This window comes from Triturus cristatus, chromosome 11 (genome assembly GCF_964204655.1).
Source record: "Triturus cristatus chromosome 11, aTriCri1.1, whole genome shotgun sequence".
NCBI classification, from domain to species: domain Eukaryota; kingdom Metazoa; phylum Chordata; class Amphibia; order Caudata; family Salamandridae; genus Triturus; species Triturus cristatus.
In genome coordinates, this window is record NC_140594.1 from 1121297521 (window position 1) to 1121317828 (window position 20308).

At 45.2% G+C, this 20308-nt stretch overlaps 1 protein-coding gene across 1 annotated transcript in view; it reads right to left on the minus strand.

The window, feature by feature from the left end:
- Nucleotides 1-407: 407 nt before the first annotated feature.
- The window catches only part of CHRNG (cholinergic receptor nicotinic gamma subunit), a 159329-nt gene continuing 139428 nt past the window's right edge, over nucleotides 408-20308 (minus strand). Inside the window, exons 9-12 of the mRNA XM_085635679.1 lie at nucleotides 16183-16297; nucleotides 6928-7141; nucleotides 4492-4625; nucleotides 408-4044 (exon numbers count right to left, since the gene is read on the minus strand). Coding sequence (XP_085491805.1) covers nucleotides 3880-4044; nucleotides 4492-4625; nucleotides 6928-7141; nucleotides 16183-16297 — 628 coding nt within the window. The 3' untranslated portion in view covers nucleotides 408-3879. The remainder of the gene's footprint in view (nucleotides 4045-4491; nucleotides 4626-6927; nucleotides 7142-16182; nucleotides 16298-20308) is intronic.

Below are 20308 nucleotides of genomic sequence, written 5' to 3' on the forward strand. Positions count from 1 at the left end.
TAGCTTTGAGATCTTTAGAAATAGGAGAGGCCTCCCAAGCTTGACACCTATTACACGGTAATCTACTAACCATGGTCATTAACAATAATCCCTGTGATGATATTCACATATAACAGAGATCTGTGATAGTTCGTTAGACAGCACGACAGATAAAAAACACAATATAAATCCCACTATAAATTTTCTCGATAGACCTGGACTCTTTTACCCAAGTGGGATCTACCAGAAGAACAATCGCCCCAATAGCTTCCAAAAGACAGATATCAACTGGAGTGCAATTAACACCCCAATAATTTAAACAGAAAAGCTATCATGCCTAGTGATTCCAGTAAATGAACTACTACCTCTAAGGGATTAGAATAGAAGAATTATCCTATATATGTACCAACAGAGAAACTATAGCACTGTACAGTGTAACATTATATTTATTTGTAACATTTGAGTTTATTAATAGATTATACAAGCCAAATAAACACATAAAATATGATCAAACTCACACATGACTCCAAATTTACACATTTCTATTGGTATGCACTAAAATATTTAAAAATACATGTTTCTGTTTCGAGCAGTTTATTACACAAAGTCAACATACACAAGTTGAAGAGTAAGATGAAGTAGGCAAAAGTGGAACATGTTGAAGTCTATTTATCATATTATTATTAAAATGCAATAAGTCTGGGGTGCTGGCCTAAGCATAGACCAGTAAAGGCTCAATTTTGATGTAAACACCCTCATAGGAGGTTCCACTTACAGACTCCCCATAAATATAGGCAAAGCATATTTCCCCTGCCATGGTAACCAGAGGCTGGCTTGCCACAAACTCCAATTACATTGATTGCATCCATATTCATATTTTTTCCTTCAATACATTCTGAATGAAAAATCTTGCCTTTAGATGTGTGTAGAGAATGAAACATGAATTGTCCTCCTTATTAACAAAATGTTCTGATGCATGACCCCTAAGCTTCTCATAGTGGAAGAGTTCAAGAAAATAAGTACAAATAATAATGGAAAGTGAATATAAAGTCCGGTTATGGAACCTAGTCACATGACAACATTGTTTTGGGTCTAGCAGAATGTTCTTACATTCCAATGTAGCTCAAAAACCTTTGCAATGCACATGAAAGCAGTCAAGAAAGCCTATGCTGAGCTGACAGTCATCTCTGATTTATGAAGTCAACAAAGGTAGAGAAATGGTTGTAAGACTTAGCCCTAGAGGGGAAAGTCATTTATGGTTGTCATATTCAGCAGTAGTGGTGGACATCTTCCTTGGTTGATGAAGTCTGCAGTGGTGGAGAAAATTCTCTATGGTTTACAACCTACATTGGTGGAGAAAAAGTCTATAGGTAGGTAGGAAACTCTACAATAGAAGAGAAAGTCAGAAATTCTGCAATAGAAGAGAAAGGCTTCCATGACTGACAAACTTTGAAGGAGAAAATATTGTATTGTTAGAAAAATTGGCAGCAGTAGAGAATGGCTTCTACATAGTTTAGAACATCATGTAATGCTGTTCACAAGGCCACCACATTGCTCTTAAGAGCTCTTGCTACTGAAGAATGAAACTCTCATTAACACTGTTGCCCAATGGGATTTTGTGTATGTTGTGACATGAACCATGGAGGTTCTTCTTTTAGAGTTCACACTCAAGTCTTAACTGACATACATTCTAAAAAATATTTATAGCTTTCTATTTTGCAAAACCCTTCCTTTGCATACTTTCATTGCAATCCATGCTACTTTGGGTGTCTAAATGTGTGGGTTCCTGACTCTGGTTTTCCATTTGCAATGTAGAAGAAAAGTAGACTTGGTGAATATTAAAGGCGGTGCTAAACTTTAATAAATCAAGGATAAACCCCTGCAACACTTTCGTTTACTTTCGCTTACGCCCTGCTTTATTCATAAGATGGTTACAACTTGAAGTGTCTTCCTCACTCTAACCAATTAAAGACTTCAGAACTCTGATATACATCAGTAGTCACCTCACCTGGAGGCTGACCACACAGCTGTGTCTTCAGCAAACATCTACTGGTAGAAATAACCATTCTGTATTTTTAGCACACATAGGTCGGTGCATGGGGTTGTCATGATCTTAGGTGACAGGCGAATGAATGAATAAATGAATGAAATAGCATTTGTATAGCGCATGGCTACCTGGGAGCATCCAATCGCTGAGCGGTGAATAGAGGAAACAGACCCCTAAGGAAAGAGCAAGGTCTTTAGCTGTTTTTGGAAGGCAAGATGGTTGGATTCCCTGCGAAGATACAGCGGTAGAGTGTTCCAGAGCTTTCCGGCATTATACGAAAAAAGCCGACCTCCACTTCTGGAATTCTTGATCCTGGGGATCACTACTAGATGGAGCTCATCACAGCGAAATTTCCTGTTTGCCCTAGAGGGGTGAATCATGGCTGAATTGATCGGAGGCCCGTTCCCTTGCAGGGACTTATGAACAACGCAGAGGGCCTTAAAGCTAATTCTCTCCTGCACTGGAAGCCAATGGAGGGAGTGTAGCGCGGGCTTTGCTGAACAGCGATTGGGGACTTCCATCTGCAATCTAGCTGCACAATTTTGTACAGTCTGAAGTTTCGCGACCACTGAATTTGGGGCATCTAAATATAGAGCGTTGGCATAATCTATCCTTGAGAGTATTAGTGTTTGGACTAGCAGTTTTTTTGCTTGAAAGGGTAGGAGGGGAAGCACTTTGGGGGCCATTCTGAGCAGGCCATAGCATGTAGCAGCAGTCTTCCTAGCTTGAGCTTTGAAGGTGAGGTTCTGCTCTAACCAGAAGCCCAGACTCTTTATCTCGGTTTTAGGGGCCGGCACCGGGCCCATGCACGCTGGCCACATAGTGCTTGATTTGAAGCTTAAACGATTACCGAGAATCATAAACTGTAAATGTTTAGCAGTGGTGACTATTGTCTCTAATTCCCTGGAAAATCCTTCTCGTCAAGTTTAATTGAATGTGCAATGGAAATCGTACAAGTAATTACATTCTGCATGTAGAGAGATAATGCCATTACATGTGTATTCTTGAGACCATATGTTACTTCAACACATGTAGCAAAACTGAAGTGGCATCAATTCCGGTAACAGAAAGACAATGACAACAGCAACTGTTTAAGCACGGTTCTGGCAAGAATAACAGTTACTAACTTCATGTGGATCTAGGTATTTGTTTTAATAAACTTTCCCTCTTTGTTATAGTCTTTGATGATGTTATAATCTTAAAGTGTGATGATGAATCAAATGATGACTGATGATACAGTTTAACTTCAGGCTGGAAATGAGTCAAGAATACAATTTTTCCTTCAATTCCGGATAATCTCTTTCTTTAGATGAATAATAATAAACAAGCTTTCTCTGAAACTGTGCTCTGGTAGGCTAATCAAACCTCATGTGATTATATCTGGAGAAGTGTGGCTCAATGGTTAGAGTGGCAGACCCTGATGCAGAGATCTGGCCCGGGACCAGGGTTCAATTCCCGCCTCGGCGGGTCTTGGACTCAATTTCCTCGAACCTGATAATTCTCGCCTCGGTGCCTACTCTAATCATGGGTCCCACTCTGGGCAATAGCTTGCTTAATCTCCACAACGGCCCCAACAGCTCTGGGGATGCCTGGCTTCACCTTGGGGGTGCCCAGGAGTGGACATTTCACAGGGAAAGCCAGGAAGGGTTCCACAGCGGTATGAGTACAAGCGCCAGGACGCCCCGTCGCTGGGGCAGCAGTGCGCTATACAAGTACAAAATTTCATTTCTTTGTGAAGAATTCTGACGTCTCCAGTCACTGGAAGGGCAATCAAGATCTTCAACAAAGTCTTGTCTTTGCACAGCGAGCAAGCTCCAGACAGTAGATGGTCTCATGGTTCTGCACAGCTACAGTCAAGGCAGATAACGCTTGGGATCTCCTGGGAATGGCTGGGCTGGCGCCAGGTTGTAATGGGCTACCCAGAAGGTACCAAAGGTGGCAAACATGAAGAGAAGGAACATAATCCAGAAGCAGACTCGGTCGATCACTCGTCCAACAAGGATCCACTCTTCATTCTCCTGCAATGAAGAAGAGGGAAATGTATGAAGTAGGGAGAATCATAGTCTAGCGCAAGGGAGGATTGGGAAGGAGGAAATGGAGGGAGAGAAGATTTGAAGGAAAACATTTGCTTGCGATGAATAAGCAAGCTATTTATGATAGCTGGATTAGGCAAAAATTGCTCTGCTTGCCTAATACAAATTTGGCTCCAATACCTTACGTACCCCAAAAGTGAAGGCACATTTTTGAGTATTCCTGAAGAGGAAAATGTTGGCAAGAGTCCAATTTTCTAGTCCCAACCAATAGATGAATATCCTTTCCATATATATTTAAAAATGGGAATACAGTATATAAACAAAACAAAAAAAACTCAAAAGAGAAAAAAAATTAAGGGACAGTCACTTTAGTGGCCATGCCTGGTTTTTCCCGCCAGCTCATTTGCTCTCAATCCAATTAGCAGAACTCACACTGTTGAAGTCGTTCTGATCCCGCATGTTCTGTGCAATGTAGTTAGAGGCATCCACACAGGAGCGCACCTCAGGAGCAGCGTGGATCAGGCTGTAGTAGAGATCCTGGCTGGTGCCGTTCTCCATCCCTCTACCTGAATGTAAGACAGCACAGAGGCATTGGTTGCAAGTAGTGAGAAGCATCCAACTAAAACACATGCTCCAGAAACACCATGCATTGGTCCTACAGTGCAAAGGAACAACATAATGAAACTCCAACATAGGACTGAGAAACTTGCCTGATTTTTCATGAGATTCCCTGCATGAGATGATTTTTTCATGTTCTCCCTGGTATCGCTTCATGGTTGCACTAAAATTTCCATGTGCCTTCCAAAAATTCCCCATGAAGCACCTCATTTTTTTAAAATGTGCAGCAATCTATATTTTTAGACTTCAACACAGTGCCCTATTATTAAGGCTTTTAGGATCTAATTGGCACCTAATTTCATCCAAAAAGTACTAGGAATATTGTTCGCCGTTGCCCACTTCAAGAGGCAATTTGGCAATTGGAACAACTGGAAATTTCTACTGGAAAGAATTTAAGACCTGGCTCTTCGACTAACCCCAGCAAAAAACCAGCACCTGGGTACACTCACAGGTGATTAGATGCGCTCTACTCATCTGCGTTGATGAATTGATCGATATGTTCTCTGAAAGGCTAGCCTAAATGGATCTACTCAGGCCAATCAATCAAGTAGGAAAGTCTGATTTTCTCAAGATGCTCTGACCTTGTTACCAGGACTCGCATTGTTTTACACCATTATGAAGTGTCGCGTATTTCTTTTCTCATAGGTAATACATTGCACTGTAGCAGTTATAGAGCGCCTTACAAGGCCGCAAAACTCTCCGGGTTCCCAGTTGTCCTTTAGGAGGGCATGGGTGAACAGGGTATTTGTTGTAATTAGAACTATATCACAGATGTTGAGTGAGGGTCTATCGAACCATGCCGTGGTGGCTTTACTGCTCAAAAGCATGATGGAATGAAGAAAAGTATAATAGACAGCATTGCATTGGAATAGCTAGACTTTTTATCAAGGATTTAACTATGTGCGTAGAAAAGCCAGGTTTTTAATGTTCTATAGAATCAAATATGTCTTTCTTACTCTAGCAGGCAGTCAGAAGAAGTTTCCACGTGTGTGAGAATTTATATAAAAGAAGGAATGCTTTGAAGTGAAACCAGAACAAAAAAAGAGCCCTGTTTTGATATGGGTTCAGAGTTTGTGTAGAAGGAAGGAAGTAGGGGAGGCCTTAATGGCATGGTGTGTGATTCACATTACTGTGATAGGTGTGACAGCAAGGAGGACAGGAGAAATGCAAGTCCCCATATGAAGAATAACAATTTGTCTTAACGTATATTCAGGTTTCTATATATGTTACTTTAGGAAATTAGGCTATTAGTTGCAAAGAATGTGAGTCCTTAACATGTAATAAATCATCAACTGTCTCTTTACTAGGAATCAAGTACCCCATTGTAGCACATGACTCTCTCAGAGTAGAGAAGCCGGGCAGTCCAGGGCCTGCTCAGTGGAGATGGTACGCAATAACAACACTCCACCTGCTGTGGGAACCAATTCTTGTTTCTCTGCTGCCACCCCCAGGTGGGAGTGGCACAGTTTCCCCAACCCCCACAACCACAGGCAGGGAGATGGCAGGCCAGCCCCACAGACAGTGGCATGAAGGGGGCTATGTGTCCAGCCTGGTGATTTCTTGTAGTGCTGGGGGTCCCTGCGATCTGCTTTTATTGCGCCATCCTCCGTTAAGATGGGGGCCCTCAGGGGTTCCTTAAATCCAGGGACATGACATTGGCATGCAACATCTCCAGAGTGAGAATTATAAAAAATAAATGTGCTTCCCCTCCCAACAGACCTTCAGTAAGCACTATAGACCTACCCACTCACATTAAAAGGCCTACTCCAGGTCAGTACCAACCCCTGAACAGCCTACAGGCTACTGGTGGTAGATACCTGGCTGTGCAAGGGGGTAGCCTTACACACGCAGTCCACACGCTGTGCACACAGAGGAGTGCTCAAACGTTCATGGGACACCAGCCCAGAGCCTCTTACCGCAGCAGTGGTCTTATAGTAAAAGGTGGCCACTGCCGGTTAGCAAACTCAGTCCAATTACTATAAATGTACACTGCATGAGACTCCGGTTGTGAGACTCACTCGCAGAAAAAGTCCAAAAATCAGGTAGACATTTACAAAAAGTTCAGGGGTGAAATGGGCAGAACCCATTTACTATACATGCTCCCAACAAGCCTGATTTTTTCCATTAAACCACTTAACCATCGTATGTGGAAACCTATTACAAACCTATCAGTTTATTTATTGTTTCCAGCCCACACTGTTATATCCTCCTCCCTGGAAAGCTTGCAATGAACTTTGCAGGACGACTTACCAATTTTTCCTAAAATGGCTTTTATTAGTCCGTCCCTCTCCTTCAGCTTCTCAAACATAAGCTCGCTGCGTGGCTTCAGCATCATGTACTCATCTGCCTTTGCTATCAGCCCAAGGGAGCTCCTCCTCCTGGGCATCTGGCTGCTCCAGGCATCCGACCAGGTAGGTGGCAGTAGGTGCATGTGCAGGTAGCGAGGCAGCCGTCTCAGGAACACCTGCGGAGTCAGAAGAGTTTGTTATTCATTGCATCTTAGATGTTCTGGCTGTTATAAGGGCAAGCCAGGGTAGGGGAAAACATTTCTCTTTACTCAGGCCTGCTCCTGCATCTCTAACAATCATTAACACATGGTAATGTTGGGAGATCCGTTGAAGACAATGGAGTGCTCTGAGCTTCTAATGGCTGGTAGAAGCCCGGAGCATCAACATTCCAATGTTTGCTGACAGCAACAGCTGTGAACAAAGTCCTCACGGAGCCCGATGGGATTTCAATCCCATTGGGCTCCGGGAGGCCTTTGTTTTACAAATTAGAACATTCTTCCCCACTAGGGGCAGAATGTTCTAATAGCCTTAGAGGAGGGCTCTACCAGACATTAAAGCCCGCTAAGGCGGGCTCTAAGGCTATATTAAAAAAGGGCGTTCTAGAATGTTCATGTGTTTGATGACCTCTGCTTGGGTTTTGAGAGCTATTGTGACCATATATTGCATGACCCCTGCCGTGCCGTGACCAAAAGCTTTAAATAAATCGAGATCAGTGCATGTACTTCTCAAGGATGTATTTTCCTAAAAATTCATAAAGAGAACAATACGGCCTTCTTTTGCAGAGGCTAAAAAAGGCAGAGTGTAGGACCTCCATGTGTGCAAGGTCAGTCTGCACACAAGAGGAATGTCTGATTACTTACTTTTGTAGTAGGAATGCATCAGATATTTCCCAAAATCTGCTATACACTGCATGACATTTAGGGGTGAATATGTGGCCTACCAAAAGAAATGACTCTGCCCCTTCATTTTTTACATTCTGTTTATAAAGTTCATTGCCATAGACCATACTCTGCCAGATAAGTGATAACTGGTTTATTAAATATGTACAAGTACAGAGGCCAACTGCACTATCTTCTTTGCATTCCAACCCCAGCTGATGTCCCTACCCAAGTCCAACTTGCAACTCCTCCTCTCTCTAACTATTACCTGGCACATTCCACACTTTCCAGAAAGCTGTTAGATCACCTAGCCAGTGTGACACTTTACGATGCAGGACCCAGACTCAGCACCGCCTATTCAAATATATATTCAGCGCACAGGTTAATGCTGCTTGCCTTTTAGCATGGCTCCAATAACTGGAACTGTAGGGTCTAAAAAGACTTTACATTCTACCTTAGAATTCCCCTTCCCATTCTAATCTGCATTACAACACACTATTAAATTTCTCTTTTAAACCACATTGAATATACAACTAAAACAACAAAGAACTCACTCAGCAGGTCTGGATGCCTCCTTTTTCATCGGCTGCCAGGAAAGTGTCTACTGGAGCCCCACAGGGTTCTACCTTGAGCCCCCAGCTCTTTAATATCTATCTGACTCCTTTGATTTTTCTGGCAGAGGAGATGGGAGCAAAAATAATAGCTTATGCCGATGACACCCAGCTCCTATTTACCTGGATGGACTCCGACCTGTCGACAGAAACTGCCCATAAATGTCTCTCGTCTGTGTTTCAGTGGCATGCACATGCCCAACAGAAGTGCAATGAGGACAAGTCGAAGGTCCTTCTGTGTGGTGAGTTTTCGCCTGCCTTTAGAGAAACCCTGTGGCCACCAGACTTCCCTCGACCCAACTTAGAGGGCGTTGCAGCAAAGAACTTAGGGGTCTGGATTGGAAAAGACCTTCGGTTTTTGGTGCAAATCAAGAAACTCACCGGAGTCTGCTTTGGCACTCTCAAATCATTAAGAAGGTTCTTCCCCATGCTTCCAAGGCCAGCCAAAGAAATGGTCGCCCGCGCTTTCATTCTCTCCCGCATTGATTATGCCAATGCCTTGTACATTGGCATCCCTGGATATCTGTTAAAAAAATTGCAGACGTAATAGCTGGGGAAGTTGTGGGATGAAGTTTCCATCCCATCAACTGTTGCCGGAATCCAGGTGGCAGCAAGAGGGCAAAGTGGTGAACAGTAAACGAGGCTCCCATTTATATCTTTAAAGTTCAACAGAGGAGCTTTCGGTGAGCATTGTTCGACCACTGACATGTGAAGGGTCATTCAGATTGCACACAGCATGGGCCCGTTGGGTAATCCCTCTTCAGCCATTGGCTCTCTTAGTTGGGAGCGACAACATTTTGGTATTACACATGTGGAAATGAAAATTCTGAATAGTCAGCTTTAGTGTCATGGATGGTGGGCCAATCTCTGTTCTCAGTTTTTCTTTCATTTTATGGTTATTCAGTTGACGGGGACATGTTTACCTTTCCTGGTTTACACTTTCAAAGCTTATTGCATACAGTTGCAAAAATAATACAAAAAAACCTAACCTCAGCCATGTCAAGCTGGAACTTTTGGCTTTGCTAGAAGAGCGCTAAGAGGCTTGCTGCCTCCCTCATTCCGCATTTAAAAAAATTGTAATTTGCTGCTATCACACGTTTTGACTGTTTTACTCTGTCACTTTTGATTGTGGAGCTGTGTTCAAGGCTCCTGGGGAAGTGAGGGAATTCAAGGGATTATGGATCACGCTGAGTTGGCACCGGGTCAGTGTTCTAGTTGCTGAACCCGACGCACTGCTGACAGCACAAATACGCCAGATGGCGGGACCGCGCTTCGGCCACTAGAAGAGGTACGACCTGAGCAGGAGCATGCTAAGAGGCTTGCTGCCTCCCTCATTCCGCATTTTAAAAAATTGTAATTTGCTGCTATCACAAGTTTTGACTGTCTTACTCTGCCACTTTTGATTGTGGAGCTGTGTTCAATGCTCCGTGGGAAGTGAGGGAATTCAAGGGATTAGGGATCACGCTGAGTTGGAGCTGGGTCAGCGTTCTAGTTGCTGAACTCGACGCAAAGCTGACAGCACAAATACGCCAGATGGCGTGACCACGTTGCAGACGCGCGCAGCGGGTGCACCGCCGGCAGTCCGAAGGCGCACCTAAGGCAAGCCTGTCTGTGCCCTTCTGTGCCCGACCGGGACCAGGTGCCAGAACCCCTGCATCTGGGCCCTCAGAAACTCTTCGCTATCCTAGCTCTGTGATGAAGCAGCTAAACAAAATTCATGGTCCCAGCTGTACGCCTTCCATTTCCTTGGACGAGTATCATGATAGATGCCGATTTTGCGACTTTAGATTTACCCCCGGGTCTCCCCCGCAGCTCCAAGGGGCCCTACCTATCAGCTCCTTTTGCTTAATTGCAGATCCCTGTTCAAACACATGGCCGAGATTTTCACGCTGCTAAAAGATCTGGGGCCGGAGGTTTTGTTCCTCACGGGGACATAGCTAAACCCCTGCTCAGAACCTGACACGGTCCAAGCACTTCCCCCTGGATATTCAATCCAGAGGAAAGACAGAATGTCGGGGATGAGCGGCAGAATTGCCATAATATATAAAGATCACCTGTTCTGTAGACTACTAGATAGTTCACTTGCAGATTGTGAGAATGTTCATTTTGCAATCGAATTTACCCCCTCACTGTCATTTTCGGGCATTCTTATTTACCGCACACCTGGGTCATTGGGCCAATTTGATAAATCCCTCATGGAGACTGTTATGACCCTGGCTGGCACCTTGGCTAACTTCACTCTTCTGGGAGACTTCAATTTGCACTTTGATGATCCATTAGCATCATCAGCGAGCAAACTAACGCAAGACCTGACGGCATGTCAACTCCACCAGAAGGTCTCCCAAGCAACTCATATCAAGGGTCACCTCCTGGATACTATTTTCTCTAACCTGATGGACCTTAATGCCATAGTATCCATGCCCATACCATGGTCTGACCATTTCCTTATTTCCACAATATGGTCCCCATCTGCCCTTGCACCGCACTCACAATCAAAGCGAACACTGGTCCGACCTTGGAGTAGGTCCAGGTAATGAAAAATACCGAACCAAATTAGGAACTTAATCCTAGTACAGATTACCTGAAGTTCACACACTGGATTGAGGAATCACTGAACACAGCTCTTCCAAAGAAACTAATCCAGAAGAAAATAGGTTGCAACAAGACCGCATGGTTCTCCCCTGAACTGCGGGCGCTAAAACAAAAAGGCAAACGCCTCGAGAGGATTTGGAGGAAAGATTTCTCTGCAGCAAAGAAACAGGAATATAGGATAGCCATTGGTAATTACAAGGCTGAAATAAAACAAGCTCAAGCCTCTTACTTTGCGGAAAGGATTTCTGGGGCAGCCAATTACTTCAGAGAGACCTTCTTGATTGCAAAAAAACCTTCTTAAAGCTCCAGATTCCCCGGCGGCCCCCGATCTGTCAGGAGACCGATGTAATGAACTGGCAGAATTCTTTGCCACCAAGGTTCACAATATTCCTAAACACCTCCCACAAAAAGATAATGACACACTCGAGTCGATTGCTGCAGGCCAGCTTGGAGATAAATACAATTTGGAGATCTTCAAACCGCTTACTCAGGAGTCACTCTTAGCTACTTTAATTAAGGTTAAATCAGGGTCACCTTTGGACCCTGCACCTCTTAACATTTAAAAGTTGGCAGCGTCTTCGGTGGCCCCCAGTAGGACCTGTCTGATCAACTCGTCCCTCTTATTAGGAATCGTTCCCCCTGATTGGAAGAAAGCTATGGTAAAAGCTCTGCTCAAAAAGCCACACCTGGATCCAGTAGACTTGGGCAACTATCGCCCTATCTCGCTGTGCCCGGCAATTGGCAAAATCGCTGATACAATTGTCAACCATACCCTCTCCACGTTTCTGAAATCCAATCACCTGCTCCACCCCTCACAAACGGGATTTCGCCCACGCCAGGGCACCAAGACCGCCTTACTGGCGGTTGTGGAGGAAGCAAGGAAGATTCTCGACTCGGGAGGCACAGCCGCCATAATACTCCTCGACATAAGCGCGGCCTTCGACAAGTTCAACCACCAGATCCTGGCTCACCGTCTCAAGAAGTTAGGAGTGTCCGGCAAAGTGCTATCATGGCTCAAATCCTTCCTGGAGGATAGGTGTTTCCATGTGTTCTCAGGTGACGCCCTGTCTAAACTGGTTCCACTCAAATGTGGAGTCCCACAGGGCTCATCTTTGAGCCCAACCCTTTTTAATGTCTATATGCATCCACTGGCGGAGATGGTGGACCCCTTTGGGATCCATATAGTTACATATGCTGATGACACCTAGTTGGTGGTGGCTCTGACCCTGACCAACCATACGCCCCCGGATCTTCACCACTCCCTTGAGGAAATCACTAATTGGATGAGTCTTTCCCAATTAAGACTCAATGGTAACAAGACTGAGCTCATGTTACTTGGTAACCAGCTAAACTTTAAAGCCAACACCATGGTGCCGATTCCGATCCTGGAAAAACCGGGTACGAACCGTCGGTCGGAGTGTTTTCTCCGTCCGACTCGTACCCGGGGAAAAAAAATTACAAACATGCAAGTACGATTCGCGCGGAAACACCATTTCCGTACGAACCGTAAAAAACACCGACCGACGAAAATATCCATACAAATGTGATCCGGGAAAGCGCAGACGTGACGTCGGGACGCATTCCGGCTGCGTTTCACGAACCAGAAAGTACGATTCGAACCGACAGCAGTCCGGACGGCAATATTTTTACGGCACTCAAAAAGTGCCGGAAAAGCTAAGTACGCCGCGTTGCCAGCGGAATAGGGGGTCCGGTACGTGCCGTACCCCCCCCCCAGCCCCCGCATGTACGCGCCGAACCCCCCCCAGCCCCCGCATGTAAGCGCCGAACCCTCACCCGTGTATGTACACCCGTGTAGGTACGCACCGTACCCCCACCCGTGTATGTACACCCGTGTACGTACGCACCGTACCCCCACCCGTGTATGTACACCCGTGTAGGTACGGACCGTACCCCCACCCGTGTATGCACGGCGCCCAAAGGACAACCAGTATTTCATACTCTTGCACATGAAGACACGAAAAAGTCGTTCGCGCCGTGCATACACGGGTGGGGGTACGGTCCGTACCTACACTGGTGTACATACACGGGTGGGGGTACGGTGCGTACCTACACGGGTGTACATACACGGGTGGGGGTACAGTGCGTACGTACACGGGTGTACATACACGGGTGGGGGTACGGTGCATACCTACACGGGTGTACATACACGGGTGGGGGTATGGTGCGTACCTACATGGGTGTACATACACGGGTGGGGGTATGGTCCGTACCTACACGGGTGTACATACACGGGTGGGGGTACGGTCCGTACGTACACGGGTGTACATACACGGGTGGGGGTACGGTGCGTACCTACACGGGTGTACATACACGGGTGGGGGTACGGTGCGTACGTACATGGGTGTACATACACGGGTGGGGGTACGGTGCGTACCTACACGGGTGTACATACACGGGTGGGGGTTCGGCGCGTACATGCGGGGACTGGGGGGGTTCGGCACATACATGCGGGGGCTGGGGGGGGGTTCAGCGCATACATGCGGGGGCTGGGGGGGGTTCGGGGCGTACATGCGGGGGCTGGGGGGGGGGTTCGGCGCGTATGCGGGCACATGTCTTCATGGTTGCTATGGGAGTTCGGTCCGGACGGTGTTTCTTCCATACGGTTGTAAAATCGAAAGGACGGGACTGATCGTACTTGCGTGGTCGGACTTCATTTTTCCGATTCATACGGTAAATTGTCCGGGGATGTGTCGGACACTTTTTCCGACCCGAGGACGTGTGAGGGAATATTCCCAATGCGATTCGTATGGACTTTTTCCCATGCGAATCGTACTTGCCAGTTTGTACGGTACTTGTACGATTCGTACGGAAAAACATCCGGATACGATTCGTACGGGGTAAATTTTTCCAGGATCGGAATCGGCACCTATGTGGCTAGCCTGTATGGGTCCAGCACCCACACCGAAAACAGAAATAAAAAGCCTGTGTGTTTGGCTGGACCAAGATCTCTCATTCAAATTTCAAGTCAGAAAAACCACAGCACATTGTTTTGGCTTGCTAAGAATGATTCGCAAAATGTTGCCACTACTACCAGATCAAGCTAAAAAAACTTTGGTCCAAGCACTTATCCTATCAAGAATAGACTATAGCAATGCCCTTTACCTGGGCGCCCCCCTCCACGTAATTTCTAAATTGCAGACCGTGCAGAATTCTGCTGCAAAGCTGCTTACGGGAACCCAGAAGCGAAGCTCTGCAAAACCGGCACTACGCATGCTCCATTGGTTACCGGTGCAGGAAAGAATCAACTTCAAGGCCCTGTGCGTCGCCCATAGGTCCCTAGGTGGTAATGGGCCACCCATTATCAAATCCTTGATCCGCCCTTACAAGGCCACCAGAAGCCTTCGCTCGGATGAGATGTACCTTGCAGTGGTACCAAGGGTAAGGAAGGCCAGAAGTGGAGGCCGTCGCTTCTCATATAATGCCTCCAAGCTGTGAAACAGCCTGCCGTTGCAGCTGCGGAGACAACGTAACCACTTAGCTTTTCGTAAACAACTTAAAACCTGGCTCTTTCCTTAGAAGGCAGTCCCTACTCTAGTGATCACACAGTGCTGGGATGCTTCCGGGTAGCCATGCGCTATACAAAAAACCCTTCTTCTATTCTTTGCCAATGCTTATTGTCTCTTTCTTTCCAAACGGAGACCACAGCACAGGGTACTGGGGCTGAACAGTATGAATACCAGGAGCTTCCTCAGAAAATAGAGGCAGTTGAAATTCTGAGTGGGGTGGTAATTACTGTACTGCTCGCCTGCAATTTTACCCATCATGACATATTTTGGCAGGTCAGTTTTGAGGGAAAATGCCCGGAAACAAAGCACAGCATGCGGAATATGGCACGGGAAATATGATTGCATACCTGCCAACTCATACGGTGCCACTGTGTGACACACGATATCGCCTACCATGACACGGTCACCCGGTGGGGAGCCGATATCACACGGTGGCAGGGAAAACAGTCTGAAAACCACTGTAAATAGTGGTTTTCCAGCTCGTTTTCCGAGGCTTTGAACTGCCGACGTCCATTAATGGGTGTAAAAAACACCCCAGGACATCCGGACCAGCCTCAACAAGCTTTTTTTTGGGGTGGGAAGAGAAGAGGGCTAGGGTGTAGGGTGGGCTGAAAAAGCACATTTTAGGTACTTCACGGCTCAAGTCCCAGCCCCCTTTTAAGGCCCTGCACGGTGCGATTTTTGCCCAAGTTGGCAGGTATGTGATTGCACAAAATAGGTAGACCTGTAAAATTCATAGACAATGTCTTGGCATACAACTCCCAATGTGAACATGCATAAAAGATGGATTTAGGATCACCTCACACTTGTGTAACACCAGTTTATAATGTTGACAATCACTGCACTCAAAGGAAAGTTTATTAAACAATCATGTAGCAACACTTGATGATGTTGGAAGGTCTGTATGCAAAGCCATGGGCCACAGTGACTTTAGTCAGGGCTTTAAGAGGGCTGGGTCTCACCGGTGCTAAGCACCGGCAGTTTTTTAAAGGGGGCCTCGAAATGGGTCTCTATCGGGCTCTGTTTTGTGCCCTGGCACAGGAGGTCCGTGTTTTTTTCTGTACTGGAGTGACATTGATGTGCGCGTGCTCACACTGCTCACTTCTCACTAGTGGAGAAGTTACGGTATGACGTCATGCCAGGCAAGTGTTGTAGGGGAAGGGAAATCCTTTAAAGAGAGTTATTTTCTCTCTGGATTTCCCTTCTCTTTTTGAAACTCAGGAGCAGCAACATTGTCGTGGTGTCACCAGGGCTTTAAGTGGAAGCTTTTTCAATATTATACACAAGCCACAGTTGCGGCAACTAACAGCCATTGACAAAGCCAAAAGTCCTGACTTGTCGTAGGTATGATGTTACTTTTAGTATCATATAGCTTGATGCAATGACAGAAACAGCAAAATACAAGTTGAGCGGCACACTGTGCTAAACACAGATTTTTAGCTTAAATGCTTTTAAGCCACGCCCTTAATTACATTGGTCACGCCCCTTTGAGAGACTCCCAGTTTTTTCATCCCACTTAAAGTACTGACTTTAGTCAACAACTAAATGTGTTTCCCTCCGCCCCCTGTCATTCCTTCTCTCCTGGGGCCCTGGGAGTTGTTCATCCTACCTGGCGCACTGTCTCTGACATGGTGTGCGTGTTGGGCGTGCGCAGAGACACGTTCAGAACGATCACGGCGTTGGTTACGATGATGCCGATTACCGTCATGAGGAATGTCAGGTACCTGAGGTGACAAACAACAGAAGCCGCTGAGAGACAGTCATTTCAGCAATGGAAACAAGATGGCCACGCCCATTGACACATTATTGAGCATGATAAAGCGTACAACACTTTGTGGTAGGGTGGCCTCCTGACCAGCACTTTACCAGCCTAGCTGGTATTTTTTATAGCAAGAAATCCAAGGGGCAAAAAAATAATGGAATCAATAAAATATGTTTAAGATGAATTTAAAGATATAAACACAAGATGATAAGAAGTCAAAAGATTAAATAATACTGTCTGACTACTAATAAATAGTTTTAAAGCAAATAGGGCCCGTGTTAAAATAGAACGCAGAGGCTTTTTTAGAGTATCAGCTCTGATGCATGTATGCAGAGAGGAGAGGTGTGGTGCAGCGGCCAGGGCAGCTGACTTGGAGCACAGGGTTCACGGTTCGATGCCTGGCTCCGGCGGCAGCTCAGCTCAGCACCATGTGACTCTGGGCAATAGCTCACTTAGGGGCATATCAACAAGGGCTTTATCTCTGCTTTTTTGGCTTTAAAAGCCAAAAAAGGAGAGATAAAACTAGCGCCCTATCAACAACAGGGTGCTAACACGCAAATTTGCATGTTAGCACCCTTTTACTCTACGCTTCCCCTTGCATCTCTAATGAGATGCAAAGGGGGCGTTCCAGAGTAAAATAATAGGAGAAATGTCGCTAAGCGACATTTCTCCTATTATCAAGAATGCCGCTAACCCTGTTAGAGACAAAAAAAGCAGCGCTAACTGCGGTTAACGCTGCTTTTTTACGTCTGGTATTTTTCTGACTTAGCCATGATATCCTATGGAAGGAGGATATCATGGCTAAGTTTGCCTGTCCCTATCAACAAGGTAATGTGAGATTATCGCTGGGTTTCCAGCGATAATCTCACGTTAGCCTGTTAGCGTGAGGATTTTTATCGCTATTTAGATAAGCGTTGCTAATAGCACGCTATCTCAGCGATAAAAATCCACGCTAGCCGGCGATAATTATCCTAGCGCTAAGTGCGCTTAGAGATAATTATCGCCGGTTGTTGTTGATATGCCCCTTAATTTCCACGATGGCCCCCAGTGCTTTGAGACCTGTAAGGGTGAGTAGTTCACGCTTTACAAATACTAATTTACATTTTTTTTTTACATGCATCCAGAACCCATTGACATCATTCAGGAGTTTCAACCCCTACCACTTGCCTGCCCCTTGTGTCCCCTGAGACTGCCTTTGTGAGCCCGGCCCAAGGTTGGAAACATCTGTGCCAAGTGCACAGGGACAGTCCTCCCTTATAAGTATTGGAGTGGGGTCAACCCTCCTTGTATTTTGCCATTCTTTTATTACACTAATAGTAAATAATACTCTATGACTCAATATTAGTGTAATAAAAATGGAGTACAATTAACAGGAATGGAACCTTTGCTGGCAGCTGAGGTAAGTAAAAAAAGATTTTAAATATATTGTATGTGTGTGCTTGTGTGGGAGAGTGTTAATGAGAGAGAGGGCATATGTGAAAGCATGTGTGTGAAAGTCGGGGACAGGTTGTGAATGACAGAAAATAAGATTGAGTGTCAGTGAGTATGTCCAAGTGAGTGAGACTGAGTGAGAGTGACTGCAAGTGAAAAAGTGAGAATGGATGAGTGTGAGGGAGTGTTAGAGAGTGTAAGTGACAATCAATGTGAGTGAGAATGAGTGAGCATGGCAGTGAGTGAGTGTAACTGTAAGTGAAAATGGGTGAGTCAGAGTGAGAGATAAAAGGGTAGTGAGAGTTAGAGCGCAAGTAAGTGTGAGTGAGAAATTATGAGTGAGAGTAAAAGTTAGTGAATGGGTGTGAAAATTAATTACTGCGAATGAGTGAGTGAGCATTTGGGAGTATGAGTAAAAGTGAATGCAAGCGATTGTGAGTGAATCAGTAAAAATGGCTGAGTGAGAATGAGTAAGTGAGAATAAAAGTGAGTGTAATAGAGTGAGTGACAAATGAGTGAGTGACTGTGTGAATTAACATTAATAAGGGAAAGGGGCATGAGTGAGTGAATATAAGTGAACATGAGTGAGTATGGGGTATTATGCTTGTGAATCTGCTGTTGGCTCTGTAATACTGAAGATAATTAGGCACACATAGCAAAATACTGGTGAAAGCACACTGGAGCAATTCTTAGCATGACAGGCACCTGTAAAACATCCTGTCAGCAGCATAGGTAAGGTCATTCCTGGTTTAATGGGCTCTTCCGGTAAATACTGATACTGGCGGTAAATCTTGGAATATGGGGCACCAGTGGAAAAATGCTGGCATACTTGATGATAACCTATGCATAGGGGCTCCAGTCGCACAATGCGGGCACCAGCACACTAGAGGTGATTCTTGGCATGAGGAAGGGCAACCGCGGACTATGGGCGGAGGGCAAACATGACAAAAATGATGGCTGTGATATACTGAGGAGGTAAAGCTTACTATACGTGTCACCCTTAGTATAAGAATGACATTAGTGGCAACATTCTAGTCCTGGTATATTGTATGTCATGTATAGCCAAAGGTGGCCCTATTGGCATATGGGGACCACCCTTGACAAAATGCTGGTCCTGGCACATTGGAGGTAATTTTTGACATATAGGCGGACCTATGGCACATTTTGGACAAAAAAAACAGGGTCAACCCCTGGAAAGCATCAAGTTTCAATGACTTGGCGCACCATGAAAGGACCTGAATTTATTGAATGTCCTTTTAGATTATTCAGAATTTTGGCAAATGTATGTGAAAATTGTGCTTTAAAAATTTCACCATTTGTTTATAAACATTTCTTGGGGAGAACCCCAGGAACCCACTCAGAATAGGTCTGGCCCACTCGCTCACTACAACTCAGGGCTAGAGTTATGCTCCAGCACTTTTAAAGATTACTGTTATTTTAATCCTGCAGGTATTACATCATTTATGTCACTGATTGTGATGTCATCAGAGTTAAGGTCATATGACATGACTTAGTTGGAACTTTCAGGGGCTAAGGTGATTTTGATATCACTTCCTGTGAAATCATTAACATCTAAGGGCATTTTGGTGAATCGACCACCATACCAGAACTCCCAAAAACTTAATTTTGCTCAGAGGCCACAGCTTCCCACCCTTACAAAAACTTTAGGACCAGATGATGTTTGGTGCTCTCCCACTGAGACAAGAAGCACTACAACATATCATGGACTCTGTACCGAAAAGAAACAGATTTCTTTTTTCATATTTACAGAACATTTTCTAAACTACACTTTTGTAAATTATTTTGAGAGGTAACAAATACCTAATGTAAATGTACAGAGGCTATAGAAAGTAACCCACATCTATAACAACGTGTTAACGCAATATTCTATCCTACTATATGCACACTCATTTCACCAGCGAATGTCAAACCAACGTGAAAGTGGAGGGAGTCAATACACAACATAGATTATCATTGCAGAGTGGCTACTTTTGACTTCAGAGAACACCACCAAAACTCCAAACAATCCCTTTGAAAGTGACACCTATGGTGGTATGCATTTCTGCTAGTGGTGACCCAGTGAAAGGATTTTTACTTGCAGTGCTGTCTGGTTTACACTGCATGCTCCTCCTTTCACTGCTACTATTATCTCTTTTTGAGGCAGTTTTTTCTCCAAGCATCCTAATTGTCTCATGTTCACCCTCTTCCTCCCCAGATGCTATAGCGCCTGGCAGACATTATGAAAAGACCCTTAGTCACTCTTTCCCACACTGGGACTGTGGACTTTTCTATGGATCTGATGGAGAGTTGGCGGTCGGGTTACTCCATCACAAACGTGGCGGCTAACCCGTCCGCTAAATTACAAGTACATTATATCTTATAACCACAAAAATATCTTATGCTTGTGATGGAGCATAAAATCCACCAAAGTCTAAACAATGGAAACACATCAAGGCCCAGATTTACAAAACTGTCACACAATGCAGCGCCACAGCCAAAAATGCTGCGTTGCGCTGTGTTGCTTGACAGGGAGAGAGCAGGA